General features: G+C 34.7%; 1 protein-coding gene across 2 annotated transcripts in view; it reads right to left on the minus strand.

The window, feature by feature from the left end:
- LOC133534805 (uncharacterized) overlaps window positions 1–15,539 on the minus strand; it is a 99,699-nt gene that overhangs the window by 75,283 nt on the left and 8,877 nt on the right. Inside the window, exon 2 of one of the 2 annotated variants that reach the window (XM_061874089.1) lies at window positions 2,146–2,335. In XM_061874089.1, the coding sequence (XP_061730073.1) occupies window positions 2,146–2,203 (58 nt within the window). In that variant the 5' untranslated portion in view covers window positions 2,204–2,335. Of the gene's footprint in view, window positions 1–2,145; window positions 3,367–15,539 lie in introns of those variants that run through there. The other variant, XM_061874088.1, reaches the window with a different exon arrangement.

Here is a 15,539-nt window from a genome sequence, read left to right on the forward strand (position 1 = left end):
AAAAATGTTGAATTGCAGCTCTCATACTTTAGATTTTATTCATAACTAAAAAACCCCGATTTCGTCACTGACTCACTCACTGATGATCATCAAAACCCTTAACGTACTTCCTGAAGTCCTAGGAAGCTGAAATTTGATATATAGGATACTATTAGTACACAAACAACAAAAAAATTCGAAACATTGAAAGTTTTAGCCCCTGAAGCGGTGAAAAGGGGGTTGGAATATTATATGGGGAATCAATAACCTCTGAACCGATTCAGTTAAAATTTGGTATGTAGATAGTTTTTGTTATGGGTAAGGATATATAATAGTTTTCAACCCCAAAAAAAGAGTGAAAAGGGGGAGGAAAATTAGGGAGTTGAAGTTTGTATGGCGAATCATCAAATAAACCAGATTGTATAAAAGATGCCCATAGATACGTATTTCAGGATTTTAATAGTACCTAAATCACCCCCAACTCTTTAAATTAGGGGATGAAAAATTGTTATAAGCAACTTACAAAAAGAAGTGAAATACCATCAAAAACATTTTTATGTAAAACTTTGCCAAGACGAAACCATAAGGCTCGCAATGTCAAAAAATTATCAGATCTCTTGTAGAACCAAGCTTCTGACTCTACAAGCCCTAACTTCACAAACTACACTTTAGTTAAAATATGTGGCTTGGCGGTCGGGCAACATTTTACATGAAAATGTTTTTGATGGGTGTCTATTTAGCATATTACCTATATTATTTAACAAATTTATGTTGATTGCATATTCTTACATACATTATTTACCATTTAGTAAATATCAACTTTTCGACGAGTTTTTTTGTTTCTATTACTATTTACTCTATTAAGAGTTGTTAAACAAGTTCAATACCTTATTCATATTTTCATATGATATCTACAAACGAATATACAAATTTATGTGAATATAAGTGAGTAAGTGGTAAGTTATTTTTATTACGTTTAAAAAGACTAGGTGTGGGAAAATCACAAACGAATTTTGTAAAAACGAGAACTATATGTCTAGTCTTTTAAATAAGTATGTACCTACCAAAGATAAATTGATTGAGTAAGATGCGTAAAATCTAAGACAATTTCGTGCTTCTAATTTGACAGGTAAACGAGATGGCGCTGTACAGCTCCCTACATTTTGCGGTAACTTTGATTGTCAAAAGTTGACGTTTGACAATTCAGTGACCGCAAAACATATAGCGTAGTACGGTACCATCTGTTTTGGACGGCAAACTAAAAAGCACGCTTTTTCTTGGATTTTATCTCTTTATTACAATCAATTCTTTGGTACCTACTGACCTAATGGTTGAGCAACTGTGGAGTTGTTAACATTTTGGTCTCGTGGCTTAGCCGCACGGCGACAATAACTTAAACAGCAATTAAGCTGAATTGTACTTTGTCAAAGTTTAGAGAGTCACGTTTTTGTAAGAGATAATGAATGTTAACACTCTGGGAGCGGTGCGAACTCTCTAGTTAAGGTACTAGAGATCGCAAATTTCATCACTTATGCAAAAGACATGTCACAAATGTTATTTACTGTTTTAAATTTCAGTAAAGATATTGATAATCTGTAAAAAATACCGTACAGATAAAAGGGCGTATGTGTGAAGACGTTTGTGCCATACGCCACTTACATTGGTTTGCAGAAGAGCGAAAAGATACAAAAAAAAAAATGTTTTCGAAAAGTTTTATATTTAGTCATTATTCAACTTATTTATCATTTAGGCAAATAGGTATGTTTACTATTTAACGTATTCTCAGCCGGCGATATTAAGAGTGTAGCCTTTCGAAGAAAACTCGCACATCGATAATATTCAAAATGCTTTTCGTTGAAATAATTTGTTTAGAGTTATTCTATTCATTCCATCTGACCATTTGACAGACTGACATTGACATGCTATTTTCCTTTTCACCGCCTCGGACTGTAACATATCCCCCACGCTCGTATACCGGTATAATATTATTATTATTTTTGTTAATATTAATACCAGTAACTAATTCATAACTAATAAGTGACTTCTATCGATAATAAAGTCACTATCCTATGTATAATACAAACCACACAACCCATGACTGTGTGTTACGTCGATTTGGTGCTGCTGTTAACCCCTTCATAATGAATCGTGATCAATTTCACTTACCTAACACCACCATCATGTGCAGAAACAGGGGTATCTTCCAAAACCGATGCGTCTTCATTTTGACGACCACTATTCAGACGCGGGATCATCAGACACACTCGTTCACTTACACACACTCACTTCACACACGCACAACATCGAATATGATCACTATTATGCTGAAGTAGCACATGTTGGACCTTCGCCGTATCTGGAAAAAAAAACATTCACATTAAATTCATATACAGCTTGATGAGCATGACAACATGACTTTGCAAGTTTGAGAAAAGCACTATACAAATCTCGGCGAGGAAAGGGTTGCCGGCCGTGTATCCCCATCCGTCTATATCTACTTGGCCTGCATCCCTTCGTTTCCCGGCCTCTATTGAAATGTACTATTAAACTATTATAATTTCAATAAGACTAACGGAAAAAGGTTTGCAAGTAGGTAATAAAAGTGCTGACGCTTTTAATTTATAGCATTTACTTCGAAGGGGAGTCATATTTATTATTACGACTTTAAAATTGCTTCATATCGATATTGATAACATAAATATATGAACCACTGGCATTGGACCAGCACCAGTGCCACTGGTACATAATTCCGCCGCCAAACAGGGGTATGCTGACGAGCTGGTGTTACGCAATAATGTCAGTGGCATATAGCAACCATTTTGAAATAATAATAACCATTTGGTCACTTCCGTAATTAGTACCTAAGCTGCTAAGGCCAAATGAACTAAAAACCTACGCTTATTTCAATAATGCCGCTAGTTCGGAACTACAACTTGTGAAATTACCAATTGCTCGATGACATGAAGCAAGCACGCAAGCTCCTGATAAACCAGTATCGACATCAGATAAAATTTGTTTGGCTTAGGCGGGAAAAAAATCTCATTTTAGAATAACGTTTTAAATCATCTACAATTAACCAGGATAAGTCGGAAAAAGGCGAACGTTTAAAATAACTCCAGACTTTGAATTAAATAAATTAAATCTGCCTGTAAAGATTTGTGCTAGGTAAAGGGTACTTTGATACAAAAATTGCCTTGGGTGATTAAAGAACAAACCACGCGGCCAAAATCCACCATGGATATTCTTTACGACGGTTGTATTTTTATTCCTTAACGTAAAATAAATTACACCATTATTATTTTTAACTAGTAGGTAACTATACCTATGTATATTCAAAATTGGTTGATTTGCAAAGCCAGTATTGTTTTCATTATCAATCAAAATCAATCTTCCTTGTCATATCCGGCAATGGTGATTCCATCTCCATCAACAATTTTTATCCGTATTATGAAATGTCTCTTAATGTGGCTCGCAAAACCAAACTTTGTGTTGAAGACGCGTCTAGACGCGGTCACGTGATGCGCAACAGTCGAGTTACGGGTGGAATGTACGATGTCGAGTACCTACGTGTAGGAGGGCTTAGGTCGCTGCTGCTCAAATTCATCTACTATTTTATGAACACTAGAACGCCATTCCGATCTTCATTAAGCACATACACTACAATGGAAGACACATTAAAAGACAAGGGAAGAAAACTGAATTATTTATTTGGGACAATTTTCCATTATCATTTATGACGATCCATATCAAAAGGGACCTTATGGCGGCCGGCGGCGCTTACGTTGCGTAATGCCGCATTAGTATTGATGCGCCGCTAATAACGGTGTAAGCGCCGACCGTAATAAGGTCCATTTTGATGTGGACTGTCACATTTGGCCACGTTCGTGAACAGGACATTTATTCATAAGAAATATTTTTTCTCTTTATTACAAATCAGTAGTCTATTAAAGGTATTGTCGTATTTGGTCGTGCAAAATATTAATCATAAATTGTTAAAGAGAAAAAAAACTAGGAGGAAACTTATCTAGGTATGTCATTTTTTGCTTCCAGACCAAAAGCCAGATGATAAGCCGATTACAAATATACATATGTATATGTATACCAATATTGTTTGTTATTACCAGTAATCGAGCGAGTGACTTTATTGGATTATGAGAAAAGTTTACTTTGTGTAATTAGGTCGATGGAATCGGCCGGGGACACAAAGTTTTTGATAGGAAGGTGATAAGAGGAAAAGTTTAATTGGTTATTTAAAAAAGCGGAGACGCTCGTTTTTATTGTTTATAATATTGCTAATTACGCTAGTTAACCTATTATTCACGGTATTCTTACTCACTAGTTATAAGAATAAGTAGTGGGCGTTATATATTTGACATGTTTCATAACTCTAAATTACTATTTAGAATTAATATAAAAAATAAATAAATAATCGGAATAAATTATGACAGTGCCACCTAGTGTAATAAACTAACACCAAAAGAACCATCCCTTGTCTTCCCTTCACTGAAAACTGTGACAAAACGTCTTAAGTAATTTTTATGCACAAACACGAAAATACACTCGCAAACAAATAGGTAGCCTTTCGCTCTATAAATGCATATTATGTATCTATCTGTCCTGCTGGGGGTAAAAATACAATTAATAGTTCAAGTACGTAAATTAAGTATTCTCGTAAATAATTTCAACTAATTAGTCGGCTCATGAACTTAATTCAGGCGTAGGATAGAAGCGCTACCTCACCTAGGATCACCACCATATAGGGATTGCAAACCGGATTGATTTTCAATCCGGCCGGATCCGGCTGGATTTTGGCCATAATCCGGCCGGATCCGGCCGGACCGGATCCGGTTTGGTATAGGGATATCAAAATTAATTAAATGACATATTTTTTAGTTTTTTGCGTAATACGTATTCCTAAATCTATAATTTGAAGTTAATAAATAACTTCTTAACAATAAAATAACCCTTAGTAGTAAAAAGTGTGACCTTGTCAATATCACTTAAAAACCCAAATATGAAATCGGTCATTTATTATATATAACCATTCACAAGTGCTCAAATTTTCGTTTACAATTATAAATTTGATTAGTTTCCAAAGCCCGGTAATGGGATGTGGGGTGGGAATTGGAACTATTTGAAATGACAAGTTTTCGTAACTGTTCCTTGATTGAATTCTTTGTAACGTTGACATCCATTCTAGTAAGAAAATAAGATATTTTACTATTAACCAAAATGATATTAAATTTTCCCTCATTTTTTGCCCAAAAAGTAGTAGTCTGTATGATTTAAAAAAATTACCTTTTTTTTATTTACAGAAAAGTATATTGGTCAAATTTTAGGGAATGGAACACGACTTACACGACACGACGATCTCATGTGAAAAATAATAGAGTGTAGAATTGAAATCCATCGCGGAAAGGGACTCCTTAAGAAAAGTTACATGGATCAAATAAAGAATTGGCTAGACGTAGAGTAGCATGTACCATTAAGGAAATTGCATAAGATTGGATGAAATTGTAAATACAAAAGATTCTCTCTCAAATTTGAATAGAAAATAAACAATATTTTATCATATATATATATATATATATATATAAACTCGAAGTAAACTAAAGATTATCAATGTTATCATTTCATTTCATACATTCGTTTTCAATACAAACTTACAATCTTATATTCATTCACACATGTAACACATATTGATTAGCCCAGCTCTAGTCGGTTGAGTACTGCCGACTTAATCCTGCTCATTTGTTTACTTTTAATCTCCTATCACAACATTATGACACTCTTTTCTTCTCTTTAGCATAAATTACAAATGCCTTCCATGGCATCTCCATCGTTTAATATTTCCTTCTATTACAGTATTTATGTAATCGTCGTATCGTGCCACCAACATGAAAGGCAACTTCTGTTCCCAGTCATCGTCATAATAAATATATTTTTATTTAACTAAATTTAAACGTTTTCATTCGTTTAGTGCTCTGTTCAAGTTCATACCTCTCATCCGTCGCCTTTTCCTCATCTAAACCGCACAGTGCGTGCTGTATTTAGGCGTTTTTTTTATTTGACCGGATCCGGTCCGGATCCGGTGATTTTTACCGGATCCGGTAGCTCCTGAAAAGTGCCGGATCCGGCCGGATTACCGGATCCGCCGGACCGGATTGCAATCCCTACCACCATAATTATGTTAAATTGAGAAATTCATTCAATTATTATACTTGTATCGTACGCATGTCATGATTTATTTATGTTTACATTTAAGATTGCAGTTAAATAATAATTATACCGTGACAACATTATTATGTTACCCCGATTAATACAGGGGTAGTTGGGAAAATAACATTATACTGTTGGCAACACGGTAGTTTTAGCAAGTGGTGGGGACACGGTAAATGTTGGACAGGCTCGTTCACTTGGGTTGAGGCCGTCAAAGAGGACGCAGCGTAATGAACTGGTTAGGTCAGAGTACCTGCAAGTATCCCGATTGTTGTAGTAGTAATAGTTTAGAGTAAACATGCGAGAGGAAGCACTATACGCACAATGCTCAAACTCATATGGAATGTATAGCAAAAGTAATAACACTGTACGAGTAGGCGGAGGCGGTATAATAGGGATGTTGACTAACATAAAATCAGCTTTTATTAGCATACTTTTGAAAGGATAACCACCTATAAAATTTATATGGAATACTTGCTCGTAACGTCGGGATCATTTTCCTTTTCTTTTTTAAGTTTTTCCTGATTTATCAAATGGAAATTGTGTCCAAAACAGGCTGAATTGAATTTATTTCGTGCAGGCTGTGATTTTGTTTTAATTAAGTCAACATAAGGATTTTTATATACGTAGTAGTTACTTACCTATTTTATTTATTTCCAATGATCGAGGGCGTAGGTTCGTGACCTTAATACAATGGTGGATGACCACTTTCCTACCTGGATTTTGACATTATAGAAAAAAATACGTCGGTGGCAAACAAGCATACAGCGCGCCAGATGGTAAGCAGTCTCCGTAGCCTATGTACGCCTACAACTCCAGAGGAGTTAAATGCGTGTTGTCGACCCTAACACTCCGCACCCTCGTTGAGTTCTGGCAACCTTACTCACCGGCAGCGACCGCGAAATTTAAACACATACAATTTGCAATTTTATTTTTACACAATTTAAAGTATATTGACAATAGCTATGCCTCTTCGTTTTATTTTTATTTTCTAATTATTATAAGAGTAAGAGTTCATTTAGACGGCGCGCGAACTAGCATGCGATTTTAGTTACATTGCGGACTATTTAGGTTACATCCACTTTGCCAACCGATCAAATACCGCAATGTAGGTAATGAAATTCGAATGCGAGTCCTCGCACAATCGGAATGAGCCCTTAGCTTTAAAAAAAATGTATGAAGTTTGTAATGGAGACCACGTTTGTATGAAGAACCCGTCATTCCCTTTCCTCTTAACGGAAATATTGTTGTGTGAGGTGGCAACTAAAGGAACATGTAGCGGTGGCACGTGTCGAGCTCGTGAGAGGGTCGGTACATAATGTGGCGTCCGGTCTGTCGCTTTTCTTTATTCATAAAGTGAAATTCGCTCCCGTCATCTATATTTCCTGACAAATATGATTTAGGTATCTTCAGAGCATGAATGAATTTCGTGCAATTGAAACACACGTGAGCTTCGTATTGCTCCTTCTTTGTTGGCGAGATAGTTTAAAAAATAAAAACCCAAGCCGGTTTGTAACAATCTGCTTTGATAAGTAAAGATAAAGATAGTTTATTATTCAAGAAGGCATATTACAATGCGCTTTTGAACGTCAAATAAAACTACGCCAGCTCTAACCCTACACCTCTGACCAGAGAAGTTTTAAACCCCCCCCCCCCCCCCCTCCTCAATTGAAGGAGGATATCCCAATATGAGACCGGCAAGAAACTTGGCGGGACATATGTTTTCAAACTATTACATGGATTACATAAGAAAAAATACAATTTAAATTACTAAAGAAATCATGCAATTACATACAGTAGGTAGGTACTTTTCATTATAGAAATTTGATTTAAAAATATATAGTAGAAGTGTCATATCAATTCTATAATACCTGGGCGACCGAGCTTTACTCGGTTATAATTATTTACTGTAATATGGTGGTGTTTAGGTGATAATCTACATAAACTTAAAAACTAAAATGTGAACTGACAATTATTATTATTTACAATTGATCTCTGTGTAGAGCAGGTGTTTAATTTCAGTGATCCTAAAAACTGATATGATCACATTAAGGCTTTCCTTACGTTTTTAGGGTTCCGTTTTTTGCCATTTGGCTACGGAACCCTAAAAACGTAAGGATAGCCTTAATGTGATCATAGATTATAGATTCGTCATGTACGTCTGTCTGTCCGATTATGTCACCGCCACTTTTTTTATTTAGGTCCTTTTTCAGAATGAAAGGTCAAAATATTAACCACCAAAGTCACTTACTTGTGATGTTATCCACATTAATTTGTTTGTTTTTTTCGATATTCGTAATCTCAACCTTTCTCAAACAGAAATATATATATAAGGTATAAGATACGAGTAAATACCAGCTGGTAAATACTTACCTACATTACGATATGTTTAGAGTTGACGTGAAAATAATGTCGATATTATGGAAGGAATGAAATCTCCAAGTACCAAAACGTGTCCGTCAAAAAACCTTATATAGGTGGCGCTACAATACCTAGAATATTTGAAAAAAAAAATGGTTGTCTGTACAGTCGGTTTACGGAAGATAATTTTGCGTGATAACGTCATAAGGAAACAACACAACAATATTGATGAAAAATTGCATACTTTTATTTATGAATTGGATTGAATTATTATCACTGAATTATTATTATTTAGTATAATACAAAGAAGGAGTTACCATGGACATCTGTCCACAACGTGACACTTTTTCGTGCATGCTACCGATGTTCATCAATTTATAAGACGTTATCACGTCAAAAAAATCAAATCATAGACAGCGCACTTTACACCGTCAATAACGCCTAAGAGGTTCTTAGCTATTATTTATAGCTGACAGCTGGACACCTTTGCAACAGTTCTGCCTATGGGGATTTCATTCCATACTCTACCTTCCATGGTCGATATCGATAATTTTTGACATATAGCATCGTCACGTAATTCTAAAATATTATGTGAGCTGAATGAATAGTTAGCCTACATAATTTTAAAATTTTGTTAAGGTTATGTTATGTGTGTTATTAAAGTGGCTCGAATCAATGTTAGTGTAAATATTGAATATTTAGACTGTCAATAAAAATAACTGAATAAGTTTTGCAAGTAGGTAATGAAATAGCTGAGAATTTTAATGAACAACGTTTGTTACTAAAAGCTACCACAGTAGCTGCCATATACCTTCTTAAAGCAGCTTTTTTTTTACCGTGAAATGATTGAAGACGACAGTAAAATTCCATAAAGTAATAGGATTCAGCAAGCTTATTGATCCAACTGGTATTCAAATCATTAGAATTATGTCAATAAAATAGGACAGCCAATTATTTAGATCAAACGGCAACACGAAAGATAATGTAAACAACTTACTTAATGCCGGTGACGTGGATGAGTGGCACTGATATACAGATTCGTACCTTCTCGTAGCTATAGGATAGGAGGTATATAGTGAGGGATATCGATAAAATATATATACATTATTTCACGTTTTCTGGAACAAATTGTCTTTTAGTTGTAATAACACTAAATTGTAATAAAATTATCATAAACCGATAAGATTGGATTGAAATCTTAATCACAAAAATGTAGAAAACATCTAAGGTCCATTTTATTAGGGTTTGTAGTTAACTAGAAACCCTTATAGATTCGCTATGTCCGTCTGTGTGTCCGTGCTCGGCTTAGTTCACTGACAGTTAGTGCTAGAAGGCTAGAATTTATATTGGGAATTTATAATTTATAGAATAGATATTGGGCTAGTTTCGTTAGTTTTTAGTTTGAATATTGAAGAAAACATCCATTTCAAGCATTGAAAACGAAAAATACATAGGTAATTTGACGCTGCGAGATTTACTAATAAAGCAAGAACCGTGAATTTTAGCCTTTTACCATCAAAATCAAGTAAAAAATACTTAGGTAGTGGCGTAGGAAACTTTTGTACAATGGAGAACCAGCAAAAACGCCCAGTCTTTCTCAGAAAACGTGTTTTTAGCTTAGGCACTTCAATGAACTGGTAAATAAGTCCCTATTACAAGCCCAGCTCGCTTTGGTGCAATTCTTTATTAGATGTCAAAACTGAAAGCCACCATATTGAAAATTGTACTTTACCTCTTTTAACAATTAAAATTTGATTAATATATAAGTTTTGTTTGTTTGGGTGTGGGGTGTCGTTGCATAGGCCTTTTAAAACAAATATGCGTCTTGCAAAACTATCTTTTGGTAAAATAAATATATTCAGAATAAATCACTCTAAAAGGAAAAAGTGTACCCCGCCATTTTCACCGAAGGGTAACTACAGAAGCCTACACCGAGCATGGCCCGACATGCTCTTAGCCAGTTTATTTTTAGATATTCTGGGTGGGACTAATCGGGTCTACTATTGTTGATATAAAAAATCTACTTCTGTCGTACACTGTCAAGGTCTCGTTCCATTAGGTACAAAAAAAGTCATGTCATTACCATGTCACAAGGTTTGCAAAATCACGACCTGTCAAAACAACGCGGCATTATAATGTTGCAAAAGAGTTATGCTAATGTCATTACACTCATTATAATCCAATGGCACCAACACATGTACCTGAAATATGATGATACGCAACAATTTCAACATATTTACGAAACTGTTTCGGTCCGTTGAGTTTCACATAATATTATTATACCCTTGTCGGGTTTGGGACCCTGTCCTGTTTGGTGTATCTACCTCAGTCATTCAAGGCGTTGAAAAATCGCGGTAAGATACGAGAAATTTTCCAAACGGCTCGTTTATTTTTCAAGTTTCTTTTGAAAAATAAAAAATGAATATCTAGTATTTCTTTTTTCTTGATAAAACTGAAAAAAAAAAAAACGAAAAATGTAAAATTTCCGAAAAAAGCATTTGATTTTTTTCCGGAATTTTCATCCCTAGACATTCATACAAAAAATTTGCGCGAACTTATAGAGTAGATATGTAAACAGATGTAGGGTCGATGTATGGGCCTTGTAGCTTAACTCAAATTATAATTAAATATAGCCTTTCGTCTTTCAAAATTTGACGCGGCGTGACATCGTCAACGACTGTCACTCGAGTCAAATTGAGCCCCAGGTTATACTCGAGTAGGTAAGGGTAAGTTTTGCTACTGTCTGTATATTTACCATTTATATAGTTAAGTTCTCTTCGAATAAGTGCTAAGTAATCGTTGTTATCATTATTAAAGATTTTATTTATAATTGAGAAATTTAAAGAGCAGGATGTATAATTATGTATTTCCGAAGGGCTTCCTTACACGAAGCTATAGTGTACTAATTGGTACCAGTGTAAGCTGCAGAGATAACTGACCCCTCCCTCTGCAAACAAATTTTCATTTCTCGTGCTGTGAAAGTGAGTCGTTTTCTAAAAAGTGTGAAGAAAATAATACGTTTCTGTACTCTACTCTAGAGCACTGTACTTTCTACGTACGTGTTTTTATTTTTTTAACGATAAGCAATTAAAATTTTGGTTTTAAATTGATTTGTTGTACAATTTCCATTCTGATAACTAACTTCCCATTCTATGTATAAATAAAAAAGTATCGTCAAGAAATAGATACATGTAATTTATTTTCTTCGTATTCGAAATGAAAAGTGAGTGTTTAACTCGGGTGAAAGGCACCATTCCAGTGGAACCTGGAACATTGTGAAACAGACCCTTAGTATTGCAGAATATTTTATATTTAAATTTTTGCTCCTGGTGCGTGCAACGTCCTACGCGCAGTTTTCGCTACATCATAGCGATGAAATTCGAAGCAACCAACGTAAATATAAAAATTTTACAGAACGGCACTATTTTCTTAACATGATTTATTTTCCTTCCATTCGAATATTTTCTTTTTGTTTTTATTTTTTTATTAGGTACAATCAGATTTTTAAAAACTAAAATATATTGACTAAATATTGTTTCATGACTAAAGTATTTGATTTGTCGACCAGCTATTTTCAAGCTAAACTGAGCTAAGCTATTATTCAAATATAAAAATGAAATATGAGATGACTTTATTAAAAAGCGGCTAAAACTAAAATGCCAGTTGACGTTGCAAATTGAGCATTTTTGTACTGTAATAAAATTGTTATTGTGTCATCATAAGGTTTCTCGTTTCATTTGGTTAAATTAGGTAGGTCTTTAACCTAGGTAACTTTGATAACAGACGACGTGCTCAGTGTTACTTTCTCATTTGTTGATCTTAAATAATCAAATAGGGACATATTTATGTTAGCGTGTGGATATAGTCGATTTATAAAAGTAGACTCTCTTCAAACCATAGAGAAATAAGTAAGCATAGAATTCTCACTCCATACATCAGTTTTCTTATCAAAACACGGGTTATTTTGTAGTCGACATCTAGCGCCAAGCAGCGGATTAATCACTACTGCTACTTGACAACAGATGTCGCGACGAACGAAAATTCTAATGCTCAAAAATACGCTACTTGACGCTAGATGTCGACTACGAAATAACCCGCGTTTTCGTTATGAAACTGATGAATGGAGTGAGCACTCTATGTTTACTTATTTCTCCATGCTTCAAACAAATGTATCGGATGCACTGGCGGCGCTTAATAATTAACTAACGATATGTATCCGCTTCGAATGCACAACCTCTCGATAAAACTGGGTTGGCAGGGAAGAGCAGTAATTGCGTCTCAAGTTCACGAATGTTGATTTCTTAAACACGCGACTGTCAATATCCTTAAAGTATTTAATGCATTCGTTGTATAAAAGAGATAGCTGGTAGAAGCCGGAGGCGAAATCAGAGGCGAAAATGTGTAAGAAAAACGCCACGAGCATTTTTTGATTCAGTTATAAGTTGCGCACAATATTTCGCGTTACTAAACTAGCATCGAATTATAGTTCCACCACCTATAAGGATATCAATTTGGAATACGTTTAAGTATAGTTTTCACAATAAATAAAAATAATCAGGCGAAGTTGGGGATGAAAGGCGAAGTTAGGTTATTTTGAGAAGTTATGTAATAATTTTAAAGTATTTTATTATATTTTTACGCAGCTCTACTTGTTGTTAATTCAATGGATATGTATTAATTTTTGTAATTATTTACTCAGAACAAAATCAAGTAAATCTTTTCAGTGTAAGCACTGAAATAATAAATAAATATTATAGGGGTATTCTAACCCAAATTGGCTAAGTCCCACGGTAAGCCAAGAAGGCTTGTGTTGTGGGTACACAGACAACGATATTAATACACAAATACATAGAAAACATCCATGACTCGGGAACAAATATCTGTGCTCATCACACAAATAAATGCTCTTGCCGGAATTGGAACCCAGGACCATAGGCTTCATAGGCAGGGTCACTAACCACTAGGCCAGACCGGACGTCAAAATGACTATGAATAGTACCAAAGAGAATTGATTTTAATAGGCAGTTAAAGACTGATTAATTCCTTTGTTTTTTGCTCATTAAATTTTTTTTTTAATTGTAATATCGATAACTTAAGTACTATACAGTAAACTAATATGGTAGTCTGCAGTGAATGGAGAATTCAACTTGAATCGCGTTTAACCACCATTTTGGACTCAACGGGCGGTAGTCTACTTGTAAAGTCTAGATATCGCTTTACAAGAGCTAATAAAATCACCGTACCCTGTATAATTTTAGTCGTATTTAAAACTCTTAATACATTGATACTGGCGAAATAGTCCCACTGGACTGAAGCCATAATTTTAAAAGAATGAATGAAGTGCAGTGCTATCTTGTTTACCAGTCAAATTCGAAGCTCGAAATGATCTTATATTTTACGCATCTTACTCAAGCAATGTATCTTTGATAGTACTTAATACTAGAATGCAATTAGCAACTCTCGTGTGTTAATCTAGAGCGCTTGGACGAAAGCAGAGGACTTGCGCGAAATCACCTTTTCATACAAATCTAGTTCTCATTTTCCTCTCTGAATATTAACATTATTGAAAATATTTTAATTATTCAGATATTTCTGAATTCTTCATGTATTTCGCCAGCAGCGCCATCTAATGCATACGATAGTCGACCTAGTTGTGTCCGTCTAATTACGGACGCGATATATGTAATTATGTAAAGGTGTAGTTATTTAAGACGAAAGTGGAGGACCAGCGCGAAATCACCTTTTCATATAAACGCAGTCCTCATTTTCCTCTCTGGATATTAACATTAATGAAAATATTTTTAAACATTTTGTTGTATATCAACCGCTTAAGCCTCTACGTTTAATTTTTTGATTATTAACTAACTCTTAAGTTATGAGCATTTAATTTTTTTTATGAAATCTATTGTAGGCATAGCTATGGTTAATATACATCAAATTGTGTAAAAATATTTATCATAATGTCAATATCCAGAGAGGAAAATGGGGACTACGTTTGTATGGAGAAGCGGCCGTCCTCTTTGGTCTTAAACGAAATATTAAGAGCAGTAAACAGGCTTTTATCTTAAATCATTATAAACAAAAGTGTAACAGAGTTAAACTTGACATTTTATAGCCAGGCGTGGGCAAAAGTAGGTCGTTATCAAGCTCTTACTTGTTGCTCCGCGCCATTCTTTATCCTCCTGATACGATTCCTTATAAAAATGTCGTTTATTTACTCCCCCGTCTTATATTTACATGTAAATATGAAGGGTGTGATAAAGGTGGAGACGTGAGTTGGGGGAAGATAACAATTTATGACAAAGGAACTACAAGTAGACAGAGGTTTTCGTGAAATATTATCATATGAATAAATCGAGCTTGCCAATCAAATAATGGGAGTACATGTTGAGAAAATAGAATTGATTGTAATACAGAGGTAAAGTCTAAGATAAAAACGTGCCCCTTAGTTTGTCATCCAAAACAGATGGAGCTGTACTGAGCCATATTTTTTGCGGTCAGTGAATTGTCAAACGTCAAGTTTTGACAATCAGAGTTGCCGCAAAATGTATGGAGCTAGCGCCATCTAGTTTAACTGTCAAATTAGAAGCACAATTTTTTCTTAGAATTTACACATCTTACACAATCAATGTATCTTTGATGTTGAGAAATAAACAGTTATGTAAGTCGGAACATACTGTTTTATTCAAAATAAAACCGTAATTGTCATCATTTATGAACAAACCCGACAGTTAATTTGATTAATTTTAAACACCCGTATGGCATAATTTAGGTTTTCGGATTTGCGTTGTAATAGTGCATTGCGATCTTAGCGGAAAGAAGAAGATTCGTATAAATAAAAACAATGTCGAAGGGAGTGGTTTAAATTGACACGAGTTTTGAATTTACCTATTCATACGTGTATGTATTGTACAACGTTTTACAGAATTTCCGATAACAGTTACATCGTTTTTTATGATATTTTTGATCTTACAAAATGG

Source organism: Cydia pomonella, chromosome 2 (assembly GCF_033807575.1).
Source record: "Cydia pomonella isolate Wapato2018A chromosome 2, ilCydPomo1, whole genome shotgun sequence".
Lineage (NCBI taxonomy): Eukaryota > Metazoa > Arthropoda > Insecta > Lepidoptera > Tortricidae > Cydia > Cydia pomonella.